The sequence below is a fragment of the Notamacropus eugenii genome, chromosome 2, assembly GCF_028372415.1.
Source record: "Notamacropus eugenii isolate mMacEug1 chromosome 2, mMacEug1.pri_v2, whole genome shotgun sequence".
Classification (NCBI taxonomy): domain Eukaryota; kingdom Metazoa; phylum Chordata; class Mammalia; order Diprotodontia; family Macropodidae; genus Notamacropus; species Notamacropus eugenii.
Window position 1 is genome coordinate 500,957,515 of NC_092873.1, and position 19,141 is coordinate 500,976,655.

At 37.1% G+C, this 19,141-nt stretch overlaps 1 protein-coding gene across 3 annotated transcripts in view; it reads left to right on the forward strand.

The window, feature by feature from the left end:
- Window positions 1–19,141, forward strand: part of LRRC8C (leucine rich repeat containing 8 VRAC subunit C) — a 121,776-nt gene that overhangs the window by 79,915 nt on the left and 22,720 nt on the right. For all 3 annotated transcript variants that reach the window (XM_072649034.1, XM_072649036.1, XM_072649035.1), the window contains exon 2: window positions 478–619. In XM_072649034.1, coding sequence (XP_072505135.1) covers window positions 478–619 — 142 coding nt within the window. The remainder of the gene's footprint in view (window positions 1–477; window positions 620–19,141) is intronic.

Sequence of the window (19,141 nt, forward strand, 5' to 3'; positions counted from 1 at the left end):
GTATGAAAGACATCAGATTTACCTATTTGTTGTCATTTAGTCATTCAGTTGTGCCTGACTTTGTGACCCCATGGACCCTAGCACCCCAACCTTTCTATTCACAGCTATCTCTCAAAGTCTGTCCAAATTCATGTTCATTGTTTCTGTGACATTATCTATCCATCTCATCCTCTGTCATTCCCTTCTCCTTTTGCCTTCAGTCTTTCTCAACATCAGAGTCTTTCCCAATGAGTTCTGTCTTCTTACTATGTGGCCAAAGTACTTAAACTTAGCTTCCATATTTGACCTGCCAGTGCATAGCCTGAATTAATTTTTTTAAGTATCTACCAAGTTGATGTCCTTGCTGTCCAAGAGACTCTCAAAAGTCTTTTTCAGCACCACAATTCAAAAACATGATTCTGCAGCACTCATCTTTCCTTACCCATATGGATATGGATTTACTGGTTTAACTCATCTGTATTTCTCCTTCTTTTTCAGAATCATGATTCCGGTAACGGAATTCAGGCAATTTTCTGAACAGCAGCCTGCATTCCGAGTACTCAAACCTTGGTGGGATGTGTTTACAGAATACCTCTCTGTAGTCATGCTAATGATCGGTGTGTTTGGCTGTACCTTACAAGTAAGTAAATAAAACCTTAAAACAAATTCAGGGATGGGAGACATGGGAACAAAGGAAACCTTTTTGTTTCTTCCAAATAAGTTTTATTAGTGCATTACATTTTTTTATTCATTTCCAGAAATATTATCTTTTTTTCTACCACTCTCCCTCCCTGAAAATTGAACCCTCCCTTCTAACAAATTCAGTTAAGCAAAAACTCAAAACAGTGACCACAATCCACAGTAAAATGACAACCCAGCACCCCAGTAGTTTCCTATCTTCTCTGCTTACTCCTCTCCAAGTACTCTGCTTTCTAGTAACACTGGTCCCCTTGCAATTTTTCACTCTGTCTCCTGGCTAAGTGTTTTCACTGGCTTTACCCCCTGCCTGGAATGCCCTCCCTCCTCATCTCCAGCTCCTGGCTTCCCTGGTTTCCTTCAAGTCTCTGCTAAATTCCTGCCTTCTGCAGGAAGCCCCTTTCATTGTTGCTTAATGCTAGCACCGCCCACCAGACTGCACCCTAATTATCTTGTACGTATTTTGTTTGTACATAGTTGTTAGCAGGTCTCCTCTCCTTAGACTGTGTGTGAACTCTGTAGGAGCAGGGGCTATTATTCTGTTTGCCTTCTGCCTGCCACATTAGGTGCTTAACAAATGTTGATGGATTGACTGATTCTAAAGTGGAATCTGAATTGCTTAATTCTCAATTCTCTAATTATTAGGGTTTTTTTCATTTGTGTGGAGGTAACTTTACTTTCTTACCTTTAGAACTGCCTATTTTTATCGTTAGACCATTTATCAATTGGGGAATGGCTCTTGCTCTATTCTTTTTCTAAAAAAAAAAAAGTATGCTTTAATCTGCTCTCAGAGTTCATGAGTTCTCTCTCTGGAAGTGGATAGCATTTGTTCATCATGGGTCCTTCAGAATTAACTTGAATCACTGTCATGATCAGAGTAGTTAAGTCTATGATAGTTTGTTCATTCTTACAATATTGCTGTCACTTTGTGGGGCAGCTAGGTGGTGCAGTGGATAGAGCACCAGTGCAGGATTCAGGAGGACCTGAGTTCAAATCTCACCTCAGACACTTGACACTCATTAGCTATATGACCTTGAGCAAGTCACTTAACCCCAATTGCCTCATCGTGGGTCATCTCCAGTCATCCTCATGAATATCTGGTCACTGGATTTAGATGGCTCTGGAGTGAGGCTGGTGACCTGCACAGCCCTCCCTCACTCAAAACAAAGTCAAGTTCAAGTCATGTCATCATTTCTCTGATGTCCTGGTCTTCTTCAGCAACAAAGGATGAACACACACACACATATGTCCAGCACTTAACACATAGTAGGCACTTAATGCTAGCTGGCTGACTAAAAGGAAGGGAAGTGTAATTCATGATCTGCTCTCCAGGATCCTCTTTAATTTTTCATTAACTTTTAGTGACCCTTCATGCTGTGGCTGTCATTTATATATGTTATTTTCTGGGTTCTGCTCATTTCACCTTGCATCTCCCCATGTGTCTCTGAAATCAAAAGAAACCATTTCAAAGAATCTCTGGAGACCTATTTTATGTGTATCTTTTAGTTCTTGCTCCTTACCCCATTCCTATTTGTTGCATGGCAGGGAGCTGAGCTCTTTTGATGAGCATCCTTGGAGTCCTGGCACTGAGATCACGAATCAATATTCTTATATGCTTTCAGGGAAACTAAAAGGCAACTGATTGATAGCCAAGTAGGTTTTGTTCATGGGGTTTCTGTTTTGTTTTGCTTTTAAAACAAAAAATATACCTGATCTTAAGAATTGTTGAATGAGGAAATTAAAATAATATTAAAATTAAATTAATTAAAATTAAAATAATAATTAAAATAATTCATAGGCCATAGGATCATGAGATCATAACTTTAGGGTTGGCAACAACCTTAGATGCCATCTGCTGCAATCACCCTCTCCACCCCATTCTGTTGGTGAGGAGCTGAGACCAAGAATAGTTAACTGACTTGAGTTGTCCAACGTCTCACAGTTAGTAACAGAGCAAGAATTTGAACTCACATCCCTTGACTTCAAATCCAGTCTCTTCCTCCGATGCCACACTTTCTTTCAGAGGGGATATTTTTCTTTTTTAAAAAAGATAATCAGGGTTAAATGACTTGCCCAGGATCACATAGTAAATATCCAAAGTCAGATTTGAACTCAGGTCCTCCTAATTTCAGATCCAGTGCTCTATCCACTGCACCACCTGGCTGCTTAGATGTTTTTCTTTTTATGCTTCTCAGATAAATGCCTTTCTACCCAATGTTAATTATTTTTTTAAATGTTTATTTATTTATTTTTAGATTTCAACATTCATTTCCACAAAATTTTGAGTTCCAATTTTTCTCCCCATCTCTCCCCTCCCCCACCTCATAACACCTTGCATTCTGATTACCCTTTCCCTCAATGTGTGCTCCCTTCTATCACACCCCCACCCTTCCCTTATCCTCATCTTCTTTCTTTTCTTGTAGGACAAGATAGATTTCTATACTCCATTACCTGTATTTCTTATTTCCCAGTTATATGCAATAACAATTCTCAACATTCGTTTCTAATACTTTGAATTCCAACTTCTCTCCCTTCCCCCCTCCCCACTCACTCCCACTGAGAAGACAAGCAATTCAATACAGGCTATATATGTGTAGTTTTGCAAAAGACTTCCATAATAGTCATGTTGTATAAGACTAACTGTATTTCCCTCTATCCTACCCTGTTCTCCATTTATTCTATTTTCTCATTTGACCTTGTGCCTTCCCAAAAGTGTTTACTTCTAGTTACTCCCTTCTTCCACTTGCCCTCCCTTCTATCATCCCCCTCATTCCACTTGTCCCCTTCTCCCCTACTTTCCTGTAGTGTAAGATAGATTTTCATACCAAATTTAGTGAGCATGTTATTCCCTCCTTAAGCCATATGTGAAGAAAGTAAGCTTCATTTTTCCCATCTCACCTCCTCCCTTTTCTCCTCCATTGAAGATTTTTCTTATCTCTTTTATGAGTGATAATTTGTCCCATTCCATTTCTCCCTTTCTCCTCCCAACATATTCCTCTCTCACCCTTTAATTTTATTTTTTTATAGATATCATCCCTTCTGATTCAACTCAACTTGTGCTCTGTGTGTGTGTGTATGTGTGTGTGTGTGTGTGTGTGTGTGTGTGTGTGTGTAATCCCTCCACCTACCCAAATACTGAGAAAAGTCTCAAGAGTTACAAATATTATCTTTCCATGTAGGAATGTAAACAGTTCAACTTTAGAAAGTCTTTTATGATTTCTCTTTCCTGTTTACCTTTTCATGCTTCTCTTGATTCTTGTTTTTGAAAGTCAGATTTTCTATTTAGCTCTAGTCTTTTTATCAAGAGTGCTTGAAAGTCCTCTACATCACTGAATAACCATTTTTCCCCCTGAAGTGTTATACTCCGTTTTGCTGGGTAGGTGATTCTTGGTTTTAATCCCAGTTCCTTTGACTTTTGGAATGTCCTATTCCAAGCCCTTCGATCCCTTAATGTAGAAGCTGCTAGATCTTGAGTTATCCTGGTGGTATTTCCACAATACTCAAATTGTGTCTTTCTAGCTGCTTGCATTATTTTTTCCTTGACCTGGGAATTCTGAAATTTGGCTACAATATTCCTAGGAGTTTCTCTTTTCAGATCTCTTTCAGGAGGTGATTGGTGGATTCTTTCAATATTTATTTTGCCCTCTGGTTCTAGAATATCATGGCAGTTTCCCTTGATAATTTCATGAAAGATGATGTCTAGGTTCTTTTTTGATCATAGCTTTCAGGTAGTCCCATAATTTTTAAATTGTCTCTCCTGGATCTATTTTCCAGGTCAGTCATTTTTCCAATGAGATATTTCACATTATCTTCCATTTTTTTCATCTTTTGGTTTTGTTTTTGTGATTTCTTGGTTTCTCATAAAGTCATTAGCCTCCATCTGTTCCATTCTAATTTTTAAAGAACTATTTTCTTCAGTGAGCTTTTGAACCTCCTTTTCCATTTGGCTAATTCTGCTTTTTAAGGCCTTCTTCTCCTCATTGGCTTTTTGAACCTCTTTTGCCAATTGAGTTAGCCTATTTTTAAAGGTGTTATTTTCTTCAGCATTTTTTGGGTCTCCTTTAGCAAGCTATTGACTTGCTTTTCAAGCTCTTCCATGGCCTGAGACCACTGCATATTTATTTTGGAAGTACTGGATGCAGAAGCCTTGACTTCCTCTGACAGTATGCATTATTCTTCCTCACCTGAAAGGATGGAAGGAAATACCTGTTCTATAGTCTTATTTTTTCCTTTTTGGGGGGCATTTTCCCAGCCAGTTACTTGACTTCTGAATCCTTTGTCAAGAGGAAGGTCCTAGTGTTCCTCCTCACCCCTGCTCAGGACTGAGATTTAGATCAGCTGCTCAATTCCCCCAGCGGCTTTAGGTGAAGTGCTTCACAAATGGATGCTAAAGCTGCCACTACTGTCATCACTGCTACCACGCTGCCTGGAGTTGGTGCTGGAGGGGGAGGAGACCCTGCTCCTCTCTCACCCAGTTGGGAAAGCCCTCTCACTGACCTTTGAAGCTTTCACTTGTGGGTTGAAGGATCTGAGACCCTCCACTGCTACTGGGGATTCTGCCCCAGAGGCCTGTTTTGGTCCTGTTCCTCCTGGTGCCAGTGCCAGTGCTGCGCAGCCAAGGCTGGGCTCCACTCTGCTCCATGTCCCATGAGACAGTCCTTTCCTGTTGGCCTTCTAGGTTACCTTTAACTGGAAATCTCTTTCACTCTGTTGTTCTATGGCTTCTGATTCACTAGAATTTTTTGAGAGTCATTTTTTACAGGTCTTTTATAAACTGTGGGGGAAGAGCTAGAGTATGTGCATCTTTCTACTCTGCCATCTTGGCTCCACACACCCCCACCCCCCATGTTAATTCTAAGCTCTAACTTTAAAATTAGCCTTCTATGTTATACTGTCACAAAACTAGCTCAAGTGGTGTTATGATGTCATCAGTGTGTAGATACTTCCTCTGGCAGCATAGACTGATTCCTCTCTGCTCTTTGTAACCATGGGCCTTATGTCCTTGTCCTCCCATGAATCCTAGGATCATAGATGCAGAGCTCGAAAGCACCTCAAAGGCCATATAGTCCAACCTCCCTCCTCATTGTACTAATGAGGAAGCATCAAGGAGGTTAAGTCACTTACTCAAGGTCACACCACAAATCATCTTCAGAGTCTCCACTTCCTTCCCTTTATCACACCTCTATAGAGGGATGAGAGTGAGATAAAGGTCTTCTTCAGGTGCCAGTACAATACTGGACCTCAATGAGTGCTCATGAAACACTAAGACAAAAAAGGAGCTATCCCTGCCCACAGAGAGCTTACATACCATCTGTGTACCAAAAGCACCATCTGCAAATAATTTTGTCAACATGTCACTCCACCAGGGATATGTGACTTCCCACAGAACTTGCTTAAGATGCGATTTAGTCATTGAACTTTTGATGTAAAAATAATCTTAGCAGTTATCTCTTCCAGATCTCTCCTTTTACAGATGAGGATACTGAGGCCTAGAGATGGTTAAGTGATTTGTTCAAGGTCAGGCAGTTAGTGGGCAGAGTTTTGGATTAGAAAGTAAGTCTTACATTTCCAAGTCCAAGGTTCTTTCTAAGTTATCCCTATTGTTTGCATATCCTATGACAGAATAAAGAGCCTAGGGAGGCTCTGTAGAACCTTAAAAATAAGAAAAAAATAATTTATTTAGAAAAAAACTGTGAAATTCAAGGAAATTGCCTAGGAAAATAGTAGTACAGTAGAGTTATCAAACACAAGGTCAGCTAGGTGTATAGGGGCTCGTGTACCAGGCCTGGAGTAGGGAAGACTCATCTTCCTGAGTTCAAATTTGACCTTAGACACTTACTAGCTGGGAAACCCTAGGCAAGTCACTTAGCCAGTTTGTCTCAGTTTCCTCATCTGTAAAATGAACTGGAGAAGAAAATGACAAACCACTTGTGTATCTCTGCCTAGAAAACCCAAAATGGCATTATGAAAAGTCAGACATGACTGAAAGCCAGCTGTCAAACATGGGGTACATAATTCCTCAACACTCCCTACTGTAGCAGAACCAGATTAAAATGTAATTAGAAAATATTTGACAAAATAAATAAAAATACAGTAAAGCATAGATATTGTTACATTTTAAAAGTAAGTCACTATGTGCCTCAGGGATCCTTTTGTGTGGACCTGTTTCTATTTGAGGTTGACAGCATTGATTTAGAGGACAGATCTCCCTTGGGTCCAGGAGGACATTCAAATGTCCCCTGCAAATTTGGCCTCATTAGAACATATTCTGATAATCCACATTACCATAGGGAGAGACTATACAGGTTGTGTAAGTCCCTTAACTCAGGTCAAAGCCTCTGGTCTTAGCTATTTTGCTATGATGGGGCTGTGATGATGCCCTTGGGTATCAGTCTCCAGATGTTTGTTGAGCTGAAGGCCCTTTGCTAGACACAAATGATAGAAGGAACAAGTGGTAAGGGAGCAGTATAGGCAGCAACAGTTAAAAATGAGTCACTTTTGCTAGTTTCATGGAAGTGGGGCCTCCAAGCCTCCTTGCCAGCCCTTTCTTCCCCTCCTTTCAGACAGCTGGGAGGCAGGCAGATGTTCAGGAAAGGAACTCACTGACAATAGCAGGGATCAGCTGAATGTGTGCAGCTCCCATTGGTTCTTTTTTGGCCTTGCCCAGGGTTAGGTCAGAGTGTTGTCCTGTGTGAGTATTTACTGACCTTGTCCTCTCCTCTGTGGTCTGCTCTGGAGTAGCTGACCAGCTCCCATCATTTTTCTTGCAGTTCTGGAGCTGGTTTGTGTAAACCAACAAACACTGGCAACAGTGCTGATTTGGACCAGTGTGGGCATTTGCATGCATGCTCTATTAGAATGAAGCTGTGGAGAAAACAACAAATCATATCCTCTTTACAAGTGGTCCCAGTGGTATATCGGGTCACACGTAAACTATATTTATAACATGAAGATAAGGAATGTTTAATGCTGAGAGTGACCTTTGGCCAATTCATACTGCATTAGATTTAGTAGCAACCCTGTACATGAAAGCTGATAATGGGACCAAGAAGGATAGCTTCCTAATGATAGCTGGGTAAACAAATAAAGTCAACATGAATACAAAATTGCTAAGGAAAGTAAAACTACCCACAGTGCTTGCAGAAGAGGCTTCTCATTTTAGTTCTGCCCAAATCATTCAATAAAATTGTACTTAATGAATGATGCCTTCCTAGTCAGTGAAGTCTTCTAAGACCATAACTCAGACCACTAGACTTTTATTCCTATTTCTGTGCTGGCATTTATTGAACAAGTCAGGGTTGTTCCCTGGACCTTGATTTTTCCTTCTGTAAAAATAGAAATACTGCAATACCTTCAGGACTTATTCGTAAAGTCAGTTAATGTAAAGAGACAAGGTGGTTATAGTGAGCAGAGTCCTGGATTTGGTTAGCAGGATTTTGGTTCAAATCAGACCTCTGAAACTTAGTTTTGTGACCATGGACAAGCCCCTTAGCCTTTCTGAGACTCTGTTTCCTCTCTGTAGAGCTGAGATAATAATACTTAGTTTTGGTCTTTAATAATATCTGTTGAACCTGCCTCACCTGGGTTGTTATGAATACCGGTGAGATAATGTATATAAAGTGATTTCCAAACATTAAAGCTATCTGGAAAGATCAATTATTATTAAGTTTATTAAATAGAAGCTAAGCAAAGCCATTTAATTCTTGATTGGCAAAATATTTTTCCAGTAATGGAATGTTTACCTGCTAATTCACATAAGATACCATTTGATAAATTATACCTTCCAGGACAGCACTGGTAAATTGATAAAAGTCAACATTTGTATAGAGCTTTACAGTTTGCAATGGACCTTACAGACACTGTCCCATTAAAGCCCCCAAATCCTGTGAAGTAAGCAGCACAAGCACCGTCCCTGTTGGATGAGTCCATGCGTTTGTCTTTATACTTAAATGTATATGTGTTGTTTGCCTGCAGAGAATATGAGCTTTTTAAGAGAAGCTCCTGATTCCTTGTGTTTTGTTTCTGCATTTTCCATGCCTAGCACAGTGGCTAGAATATGATGAGTGCTTAATGGATGTTTTGTAATCATATTCTAATAATGAAACATGTTTTATAACATTGGAATATTCTAATAATGACACATGTTTTATAAGATTAGAATATTCTAATAATGATACATGTTTTATGATAACATTAGAATGTAACAATCATGATACATGTATTATCATGTATCATTAGAATGTTATAATAATGATATGTGTTTATGATAACATGGGAATGTTATAATAAAGATACATGTTTTATTGTAACATTAGAATGTTGTTATGTAATTAATAAATCAAATGTTGTTGATCGATGAGGTGGCAGGCTCCAGGAGATGACCTGCCTTCGGGATCACACCTTGTGTCAGGAGTAGGCTCTGAAGCTGGGTCTTTCTGGCCCTACCTCCAGCATTCGGACTACAACAACAGGCAGCCAGCACTTTGCACAGTAACTGGCACACAGTAGGCACTTACTCATTGCTTATTGAATAGACTTGAGTACTTCTTTCTGGGAGTATTGGTTTACATGTGGAGATTTTTTAATTTATGAGATTTGCTGTTGCACGGATTTAATCATAAAGCTGAAAAGTTCCCTCAGGTCAGCCCACTGAAAATGATCTCCTGCTTTTTTGCCTGCTCGGTTATTTGCTTGTGTGAGAAGTAAGGAAACTAGAACCATCAAACTTCTTTATTCATATAGAGTGAACTCAGATAGGGCAATATTCCCAACAGCCAAGTGAGGCATCATTAAAGAGCAAAATAATGAATTCTTATCCCAACACTGGACAGAGGAAGCTGAATCTCCGAGAGGCTAAGGGCCTCCCATGGTCACAGAGTGGAGTTTCAGAGGTCTGATTGGAGGGAACACAGAAGTCAATGAATCTAACCTGATTGCTTTGTAGATGAGCAAGGGAAGCCCCCAGTGGTTAAGTGACTTGTCTGAAGTCATGTGGGTAGGAAATAGCAGAGATGAAATCCAAACCATTGAACCTAAGAGTGCCCTCCCTCCTCCCCTCTCTGTACTAAGTCAATCCACTTTGGATTCTGTCTGCAAATATCTCTACCTATTTCCTCATTAATCCTTTTGAGATGTATCAAGTAGTTGTTTAATGAAGGTATAAAACTCACATCCAGAATAGATTTCTTTTAGTAGTTGTAGCTCTCCCCCATAAAGATTTATCCAATCTATGAATGATTCTTGAAAATGTGATACTTATCATTATAGTTTTCGTTTTTTTCCAGCTGAGGCACTTCATATTTCACCACTGTCAGATCTCGACTTCAAAGGCCTTATAGTTCTATGCATCTCTGAACAAGAGGCCTTCTATAGTACGCTCAACAATTGGTCCCAAACAGTCTTTTCTAGAGGACCTCCAGTGAAACAGAGCTCACTACCTCCTGGCATAACCCATTCTACTATAGATTTTTCCAGTTATTAGGAGAATCTTCCTTACATCAAGCATAATTTTACTTTCTAGAAACCTTCACTCCCTGCTCCTAATTCTACTTTCTGGAGGACCAGCAGAAAATATCTAAACCCTTTTCTAGACAAGTGATTCTTTTCAAAGCTTCTATAGAAAACACTATTCCTAGGAATCACACTCAGTTTAAGTCAAAAATTTGTTATTCATTCAAAAGCAGATGAACACACAGCATGGTCTAGGGAAGCTAAGAGACCGATAAGCTAAACATTCAAGTTTGTGATATAAACATTATTCAAAAACTAACCACAGTCTATGTTATGGACACAATTCTAAGAAGTCAGCCTGTTGCTTCCTGGGAAAATGTTAGCTGTTTTAAAATTAATTTATTTTTTTTTTAACTTAAATAAAATGAGCATTTCCATAACAAAGTGGAATAGACAAACTATATGGCACCTGAAATTGCAGATTCATCATTCACAACTTGTTATTTCTTCCAAATATACAACAAAGTTATCATGTAACTTTCTTTTTTTTCCTTCTCCCTCATGCCAGACTTTGAGATGGCTGCCATTAGACACAGAACTGTGTGTGTATTGGTGTACACAAATACATACATATGAACCCGTATCGTATGTGTATACATACATATATCATATGCATGCATACATATATGCATACACATCCGTGGACATCTGTCCATTCTTTTTCCGGATTCAAATAACATTTTCCTTTATTGGATCTTTGCAGTTAATTTGGGTATTTATAATAATCGTAATAACTTGGATACTCAAAGATGTTCTTAAAACAGTACTGCTGTTATTATATTTTATGTTCTCTGGGTTCTGCTTATTTCTTACTTCATTATTTCATGAAGGTCTCTCCATGCTTTTCTAAAATCATTGAGCTCATAATGTTTTATGGCAGAGTAATATTCCATAGTGAACATATACTACCATTTGCTTACCCATTCCCCAATTGATGGACATCCCCACAATTTCCAGTTCTTTGCCACCACAAAGAAAGCTGCTATAAATATTTTAGAATGTGTAGGTTCTTTTCCATTTTCCCTAATCATCTTGGTATTGCTGGCTCAAAGGGTATATATAGGTAGTTTAATAACTCTTTGGATGTAATTCCAAATCTCTCTCCAAAATGGTTGGATCAACTCAAGATCATCCATCAGCAATGAATTAAGGCCCCAATTTTTCTACATCCCCTCCAACGTTTATCACTCTCTCCTTCTATCATTTTAGCCTATCTGATAGGTGTGAAATGATATCTTAAGGTTGCTTTAATTTGCATTTCTCTAATCAATGATGATTTAGAGCATCTTTTCATATGACTATAAATTGTTTTGATTTCTTCATTGGAAAACTTCCTGTTCATGTCCTTTGACCATTTTTCAATTGGGGAATGACTTGCATTCTTATAGATTTGACAGAGTTTTTTATATATTTGAGATATGAGACCCTTTATCTGAGGAACTGTCTATAAAAATTTCCCCCCAGTTGTCTGCTTTTATTTGTTTTATTTGCACAAAACCTTTTTAATTTAATGTAATCAAAATTATCCATTTTATATCTCACAATTCTCCCAACTGTTCATAAATAGTTCACCTATCCATAAGTCTGGTAGGTAATATGTTTGATGTTCTTCAGATTTTCTTGTAGTATCTCCCTTTATATCTAAGTCATGTATCCATTTGTGTAACATATTGGTCTATGCCCAGTTTCTGCCAGACTGCTTTCCAGCTTTCTTAGCAATTTTTACCAAATAATAAATTATTATCCCCAAAATTTAAGTCTTTACACTTGTTAGACACTGGGTTACTATATTCCTTTGCTGTTGTAAATTGTATGTCTGCTCTGTTCCACTGATCTACCTTTCTATTTCTTAGCCAATTCCAGATAGTTTTGATAATTACTGTCTTACAATAGTATTTAAGTTCTGGAACTGATAAATCTCCTCCCTTTTTATTTTTTCTATTGGTTCCTTTGATATTCATGATATTTTGTTCTTCCAAATGAATCTTGTTATTATTTTTCTAGCTCCATAAAATAATTTTTTTTGATAATTCAATTGGGGGAGCATTGCATATATAGATTAATTTTGGTAAAAAAAAATATCATTTTTTCTTTATTGGCCCTGCCTCCCCATGAACAATTAGTATTTCTCCATTTATTTAAATCTGATTTTGTGTACAAAGTTTTTATGGTTTTGTTCATATAGATCCTGGGTTTGTTATGGTAGGCATATTCCCAGGTTTTTATACTGTCTCAACTAGAGTTATTTTAAATGTAGTATCTCTAGCTATCTTTCCTGCAGGATCCTGTTGGTGTTATATTTTATAGGAATGCTGATGATTTATGTAGGTTTACTTTATACCCTGCTACTTTGCTAAAATTGTTAATTATTGCAATTAACTTTTTAGTTGAGTCATTAGGGTTTTCCAAGTATATCATCTACAAAAAGAAATAGTTTCTTTCCTCATTTCTTATTCTGATTCCTTCTATTTCTTTTTCTTCTCTTATTGCTATTGCTAGGATTTCCAATACAATACTGAATAATATTGGTGACAGTTGGCATCCTTGTTTCACACCTGATCTTATTGGGAAGGCTTCTAGCTTATTCCCATTACAAATAATGCTTGCTAATGGTGTTAGGTAAATGCTTCTTATCAACTTGAGGAAAAGTCCATTTATGCCAGACCTGCACAACTTCACAGTTGGTAGGTGCCAAAATTAAAAATAGACTAAACTTCCTTTGGCCACAGAAAGGGTAGACTAGAAATGGACTGACGATGGTTGGTTGCTGTGGGTCACATGATAAACAGGAGCAAACACAGTGATAACCTTTTCTTCACAGGCAGCAACAGCCCACAGACCATATGATGTGCAGGTCTGATTTATGCCTATGCAATCAAGTGTTTTTAATAGAAATGAGTGTTGTACTTTATCAAATGTTTTTTCTGCATCTATTAATATTATCATGTGATTTTTGTTATCTTTATTATTTACATAATCAATTATGTTAATAGTTTTCCTTATGTTAGACCATTCCTGCATTCCTGGTTTGAATTCAGCTTGGTGTCCTAATGTTTAATCTTTGCAGCGTATTGCTGTAATCTTTCAGCTAACATTTAATTTAGGATTTTTGCATCCATATTCATTCATGAAATTAGTCTATTATTTTCTTTCACTGTTTTTACTTTTCCTGATTTAGGTATCAGTATCATACTAATTTCATAAAACAAATTTGGCAAGATCCCTTCTTTGCCTATTATTCCAAATAATTTATTTAATATTGGAATTAGTTGGTCTTTAAATGTTTGATGGAATTCACTTGTAAATCCATCTGGTCCTGGTGCTTTTTTCTTAGGAAGCTCATTTATGGTCTGTTCAATCTCTTTTTCTAAAATAGGTCTATTTAGATACTTTATTTCTTCTTCTGCTCATCTAGCTGTTTGTATTTTTGTAAGTATTCTTCCATTTCACTTAAGTTGTTAAGTTTATTGGCATATAATTGGGCAAACTTAGTTCTTATAATTGCTTTGATTTCATTTTCTTTAGTGAAATAGTCACCCTTTTCATTTTGGGTACTCGTGATTTGGCTTTCTTCTTTCTCTTTTTAAATCATATTAAGCCAATGACATATCTAGTTTATTGATTTTTTTCATAATACAAACTCCTGGTTTTGTTTATTAATTCAATAGTTTTCTTACACTCAGTTTTATTAATTTCATGTTAAATTTTTAGGATTTCCAGCTTAGTGTTTAATTGGGGATTTTTAATTTGTTCTTTTTCTAGTTTTTTCTTTATTTGCCTACCTAGCTCTTTAGTCTGCTCTTTCTCTTTATTATTGATATAAACACTTAGAGATAAAAATTTTCCTCTTGATTACTGCTTTTTCTGTACCTCATAGGTTTTGATATGTTATTTCATTATTGTCATTTTCTTTAATGAAATTTCTGGTTGTTTCTATTATTTGTTCTTTAACCTATATGTTCTTTAAAATTATTTAATCTCCAATTAGTTTTTTTCCATGTTTCCATGGTCCCTTATTAAATATAATTTTATTGCATTATGGTCTGTAAAGGAAGCATTTAATATTTATGCTTTTCTGTTTTTAGTTATAAAATTTTTGTGCCCTAATATATAGTCAGTCTTTGTAAGGGTATTATATATCACTGAGAAAAAGGTGTATTCCTTTCTATTTCCATTCAGTTCTCCAAATATCTATCATATATTCACTTCCTTAACTTCTTCCTAATTTATTTTTGGTTAGATTTGTCTAGTTCTGAAAGGGGGAGATTAAAGGTCCCCCACTATCATAGTACTACTATATAATTCCATCTATAATTCATATAATTTTTCTTTTAAAGATTTAGATGCTATGATATTTGGTGCACATAAGTTTAATATTGATATTGCTTCACTATCTATGGTACCTTTTATCACAATGGAGTTTCTTTATTGCTTTTAATTAAATCTATTTTAGCTTTGACTTTGATATGATTGCTACACCTGCTTTTTTTTTTTTTTTTTTGCATCAGCAGGGACATAATATGTTCTACTCCAATTCTTTATTTTAACTCTGTATATATCTCTCATTTTTAAATGTGTCTCTTGTAAACAGCATATTGTCAAATTCTGATTTTTAATCCATTCTGCTATCTCTGTTTTATGGGTGAATTCATCTCGTTCACATTCATAGTTACAATTACTATTTCTATATTTTCTTCTATCCTATTTTCCTCACTGTTGTCCTTCTCAGCCTCTTTTTTCACCCTATCCCTCCTACCTCCCTATTTCACATCTTTTTAAAGAATCTCTCCCTTATCTTGTCCCCTAATCCTTTTTCTTGTTCTATCCACTCCTCTAAAGGTCCCTACCTTTTCTTCTTCCCCCACCCTCCTAAACCTTAATCTACACACCCTTCTGAGCCCTCCCCTTTATCCTGTTCCCTCACCCTCTTATTTCTTTATAAATTTAGAAGACTTTTATGGCCTTCTAGATGTATATGTTATTTCCTCTTTAAACCAGATCTGATGAGAGTAGAGTTCCAGTACTACCAGCCTTTCACCCCGACCTGATTCTGCTGTATCAGTTCTTCCTCTCCCACCTCATTTATGTGAGATAACTGTGCATTTTTAACCTTTTCCTACACAATTTTGCTTTTTAGAATCACCACATCTTACTCAGTTCATCCCCAATCTTTCTTCTGAACTACCCAATTACTAATGACAATTTGTTGTTTCAAGGGAGATATCATGGAGGTTTTTGTACTTCACTCAGGCCGAGTCTCCATCCCCAGGGTCTTTCCTCCTGTTTCCTCCAGTGTCCCTGGAGGATCACTGCTCTGCCCCAACTCCTGTTTATTTTTACCATTCTTTTTTTGCCCTGAGGTACTATTTTGTCTTGTTTGTGTAGGAAACCTGGATAGCTTGGAATTTGTTGACCTATTCCTCCATCTTCCCAGAATCCCAGCCATCCTTCCTCACCCCCCCAAAGTTAGCTTTATATCTTGGTTCAGAGGTTTCAGGTTATCTTCTTACAACCACTTTCAAAACAACCCAAACTCTTACCAAATATAGCTAGATGTTCTAAAATGGAAACAGGAACTAGGAGACATCCACCCCTATGAAGTCCCAAAGGGCCTGCCCTTCTGAATTCAACAGAAGAAAGGTATTTCCTGCTCTCTTTATTAAAAAAAAAATAAGTCATTGAAATAATTCAAGGCTACTGTAAATGATTTGTCCCTCTCAGGCTTCAGATGGTCTCTGTTGCAGTTCATTCTAGGAAGTTTGTGACATCTGAGATCCTGATTCCTGCTTCTCATTCAAATCCAGGTCAGCTGCTACATCTCTGTCAGAGAACTCACCATAGACCCCCAGAAGCCCTGGGATCTGGGAGAGGGAGGAAGTATTCTTTGTTGGGTGATAGTTCAGACCATTGGTGAGCTCTTGTGTTGTTCAAAAGAGATGATGTTGGAACCAGTGCTACATGCTGAAGATAGTTGCTCCCATATTTTACCCTTCTGTCAAATCAGATTTGGCCTCATGAAAGGATGCTCAGAAATTTTCACTTGCATGGGCATATTTTATACATTGGAATTCAGAGTGTGAATGCAATTGCAAAGGGTGCTAATGGGGATGCTTAAAATAAAACCTGAATAAGGACAGGTTTATACATATGCTGATAAAACCTCTCTGGGCCCAGGATAATTTAGCATTCTGCTCAAGTATTGGGAAAGAAGTGAGCTAGGACATTTGAATATAAATGTTATGAGAGGCAAAATTTTTAAAATTTTTATTAACATCTCTTTAAATGAATATACCCACAGAATGGACCTGTGTTCAAAGTTCTGATAGGCCAATTACTTATTGTGGGACAATGGACAAGAACCAACCATCTCTAAAATGGGAATGATTATACTTGCTCTGTGAACATCTCCAGGTCATAGACTCATAGAGCTGGAAGGCTCCTCAGAGGCCCATATAATTCAACTTCGTAAATTTACAGAGGAGGAAACTGATACCCAGGGAAATGAAGCCAGGGTCACACAAGTGATAAGTGTCAGAGGCTAGTTTCTCTGACTTAAGAGCCAAAGTTCTTCCCACAGACTCATGCTTCTGGTTAAACTGTTAAAACCCTATATAAGATTATTACCATTATGACTATGTGCTAATTTTCATGTTTTTTTTGTGTCGACCTGTAATTTCATCCATATGGAAGCTCCTTCTATCAATGTGTATGGGCAATCCTCTGTAACCTAGAGCAGCGATTCTCAGATGTTTTAGTCTCAGGACTCCTTTATACTCTTAAAAATCATTGACAACCATCCAAAGAGCTTTTGTTTATGGAGATTACCAATATTTACCGTATAAGAAATTAAAATGTCTTAGTATTGTTATGAAAATAGCACCACACTTTGAGAAGCACTGACTCAGAGAATTGTCAGGGACACTGGATAATTAAATGACTTGCCCGGGATTACATGGTTACTTTATACCAGAGACAAAATCTTACACCTAAGTCTTCCAGACTCTAGGGTCAACCTTCTATCTGTAATCCTACTATACCACCTCCAAGGCAGCAGGTGGTACAGTGGATAGAGAAGAGAACCTGGCATCAGGAAGACTTGAGTTCAAATGCATCTTTACATACTTATTAGCTGTGTCAGTTCACCTTTTGCCTCAGTTTCCTAACCTATAAGATGGGAACAGTAATATTAGTGCCCGCCTCTCAGGGTTGTTGTGAAGATCAAATGAGCTAAAATTTGTAAAGGGCTTTGCAAATCTTAAATCACTTTATAAATGTTAGCTGTTATTATTAGCTATTTTACATTAGCTAATATATTATTATAATGAATAATATTATTCTTATGGTGATGATGCCCTGACCAAACCATTTCTTTTCATTGTCCATTATTTTCATTATGGTTCATCATTCTTTGGACTATTTTCATGTAGAGAACAGCATTCCTTGAAAAGAATGAATGAGCTTCACTTTTGTTCCTCTAATTTCTGTGATTCTGCAGTATGGTTCTGAAAACACTTCTCTTAGATCATCTGGTGACACCATTTCAATAACTTAGGCAATTAAAAGGAAATACATTTATTCTCTTAGATCATTATTATGGATTTTTGCATCACTCTTGTTGATGTTATAGATTTTAGCAACACATAGCTTCCCTTTCAAATTAATAATGTAAGGCATTGCTATACAGTATTATGAATTTTCTTTGTCAATCCAATGAGATTTCTCAGTTCTATAGTGTCTGACAAAGGAATGTGAATACTTCAAAACCTGTGCCTAAGGGTCCCTACGGCCCCCTCCCCAGACACCGAGTAGAGCAGAAACTGGATTTTGTATACAGTTATAGACCCTGATCTTGGAATTTCCTCCAACCCTAGGATCTTACTAAGAAAGCCTAATTTTAGCAACACCTTTTCTTCTCAATCTTTTTCTCCTTCAACCCTTCTCTGCATTCATAGGTTCCTTGTAATGCTAAGAGATGATGGGGATTTGTGAGAAGCCAGACACTCTGTCTTCATTCATTCACTTATTCATTTCTTTCTTTCCTTCTTTCTTTTAAAGAAGCAACAAATTCCCTATATAATCATGGATTCTTAACCCGTTTGGTGTTATGGACCCCTTTAGCACTCTGAGGACTATAACCTCAGAAGGATATTTTAGTTATTTTGCTTAGTATTTCCCCATTATACTTTTAAAAGTTTTAGACATTAGTTTTTTTTATTTGAATTCCAAATTCTCTCCCATCCCTCCCACACCCTTTGAGAAGACAAAAATATATTGATTATACAGCTGAAGTCATGCAAAATATATTTTCATAATAGACATGTTGCAAAAGAACATACACACAGAAAATAAAATTAATAAAGTATGTTTCACTCTGCACTCAGAGTTCATCATTTCTCTCTCTGGAGATAGAGAGCATTTTTTCATCATGGATCCTTTGGACTTGTCTTGGATCATTGTCTCAATCACAGTGTCAAAATCTTTCATAGCTGATTATCCCTACAATATTGATGTTACTGTGTACAGTGTTCTCCTGGTTCTGCTCACTTCACTTTACATTAATTCATGTAAGTCTTCCCAGGTTTTTCTGAAACCATTGTTTGCTTGTCATTTCTTATAGCACAATAGGATTCTATCACAGTTGTATACCACAAATTGTTCAGCCATTTTCCAACTGATGGACATCCCCTCAATTTCCAATTCTTTGCCACCTCAAAAAGAGTTGCTATACATGGTTTTGTACAAATAAATCCTTTTCCCTTTTCAGAATAATGTTTTTAAATACTTAGAGGAAATTTAAATTTTAATTGCAAATTAGTGAAAATAAAGTTGCAGGTTTTTTTCTATCCACTTTTATGGATCTTCTGAAATCTATCCATGGATCCCAGGTTAATAGCCTCTGTTCCAGGTGATTGATAGATTGGGGTTTTTTTTTCTTTCAAGATAAAGCTGGAATAGT